Raw genomic sequence first — 1,946 nt, forward strand, 5'->3', positions numbered from 1 at the left:
AATTTATGACTTAAGACTTTTTAAGGGTAGATTGTATTTAAAAGTATTTTAATACAAAAGCAAACCACTTGTGTCATATTATGTGTGTAAAACTAAAAAATGGAATTATGCTTGGTCTATCACATAAAACATTAAAAGACATTTAAGTTTGAAGTTGTGGCTTGACGAATGTCTAAAGCTATTCCGACATTTTTCTAGATAACATTAGACATTAGGCAGCATTTTTACAGGTAGAAAATAATGAGTTGCAGACACGGTAGAGCTATTTTTCAGTTCAATCTGACATTTTAAACACTCTCAGATTGAGCTAGACTTTATTTTTTAAAGTTTTCATTGTTGGCAAACTTTCTTTTTTAATGAGAAGCAAAGACTGAATGAAAGCACTCCACGCCTCAGGAGCCGGAAAGCGGCCCCTTCGCTCCACAGCTTTTAAACTCGTACCTCTTGACCTTGGTTTGCTCCTTCTCCCACTCCTTCAGGAGTTTCGGCACCATCGTCTTGGAGCTGTCGCGCTGGTTCAGCGACCACAAGTCTTTGGCTTCAAGGGGCATTTTGTAACCTTTGATGGCCAAACTKGGAGAGAGAAAAAGCAGCTGAATTCAGTCAATCACATACAGGAAATAAATACATAATTTTCACTACATTCAAGTGAAAAACATCAGTAGCCTCAGATTTTGTGAATCTAATTTCTGTTCCAGTGATTAACTCCAGACTTCAGAGCAAGCCTGGGATGCTTACTGGTTGYTAGATTCAATAAGGTCTGGAAAAGTTGTGGTTTTAAATGCTTTTCCATTTCCATTTAACCGGCGATGAGTTTCCACTTACCCATGATTAAAAAAGCTATCAAGGGTGTGTTAGCAGCTAGTTATACGGTAGCTTCAACCGTCCTGAGTCACAAAATATAATGATGTAATGACTCAAACCTTTGCCTGACAGAAAAGTCCTATGAGAAAATCAAATTAAACAGAATACAAGAGATTAAATAGTTCTGTTAAAACCTGTGATTAATATATTAAAGGCCAACTCACATTTTTAAAATGAATTTCAGATATTTCAAGGCCTTGATTTTAGATCTACGAATTTAAGACTTTTTAAGAATGCCCCGTTTAACYAGTTCTGCCACGGTGAGTCCAGTGTTGTCTCCATTTGCAGGTCCTCCCCRTTTTTCATAACCCCTTCAGAGGTGGTACAAGCCAGACCARGCCATGCACTGCACATGTTGTTTTGGTTAGGTTTTAATCTCATCAACTCAGCATTTCTGGCTTTTTATCTTTAAGATGAAATGAAATATCTGGCTTTATTTGAATCAACAATGATAACAGCCACACGGAGGATGACATGCAATGTCAATTTAAGTTTCGACCATCGATTTGATCTCCTGCGCAGTCGTGTTCCAGCGCATATTCACGCTATATGTAACAAATAAAAAATGCATAATAAAAGTTGAAAACTTTTCATGGGTTTTGCTGGCTTTWAAATTTTTTTTGTTTTTCTGAAGTTGGGAGAAACTTCAGCCAAGTTTCACCCAACTTCAGAAAAACACAGCCAGTGGAGACACACCCAGCTTGGCTGAAACTGAACCAAACATTATGAGACTCGGTAATGAAGAAGTGACCTTAGAAGCTCCTGCAAGCCAACAGGTTTACAGGAAAACTGCCTTGTTAATGTATGTGGTTTACCAAATAATGTTCTCCCTACCACCAAGACAGACGGTTTAGGCACAGACCTATAAAACCAATGCACAGAAATCAAAGGGAACTGTTCTTTCACACAGGAAAACACCAACGTAAACTGCATATTGAAAGTGGGAAGAGAAACCTTTTCCTGTAATACTGATGTCCTCCCACTCAGTCTTTGACACAGAGCAGAGCCTCAATGTCATCTGAGGTCGTCTGAGCGACGGGAATCAGAGCATAGAGACTAAAGGAGGCTCAGAGTTTCATTCA

The 1,946-nt window shown here is 38.6% G+C and overlaps 1 protein-coding gene across 1 annotated transcript in view; it reads right to left on the reverse strand.

Annotated features, from left to right (window-relative positions):
* The window catches only part of LOC103461286 (multidrug resistance-associated protein 1-like), a gene marked incomplete at both ends in the record, with an annotated part of 4,467 nt that extends 3,874 nt beyond the window's left edge, over positions 1-593 (reverse strand). The window contains one exon of the mRNA XM_008403602.2: positions 442-593. Coding sequence (XP_008401824.2) covers positions 442-593 — 152 coding nt within the window. The remainder of the gene's footprint in view (positions 1-441) is intronic.
* Positions 594-1,946: the final 1,353 nt, after the last annotated feature.

Source organism: Poecilia reticulata, unplaced genomic scaffold (genome assembly GCF_000633615.1).
Source record: "Poecilia reticulata strain Guanapo unplaced genomic scaffold, Guppy_female_1.0+MT scaffold_942, whole genome shotgun sequence".
NCBI lineage: Eukaryota > Metazoa > Chordata > Actinopteri > Cyprinodontiformes > Poeciliidae > Poecilia > Poecilia reticulata.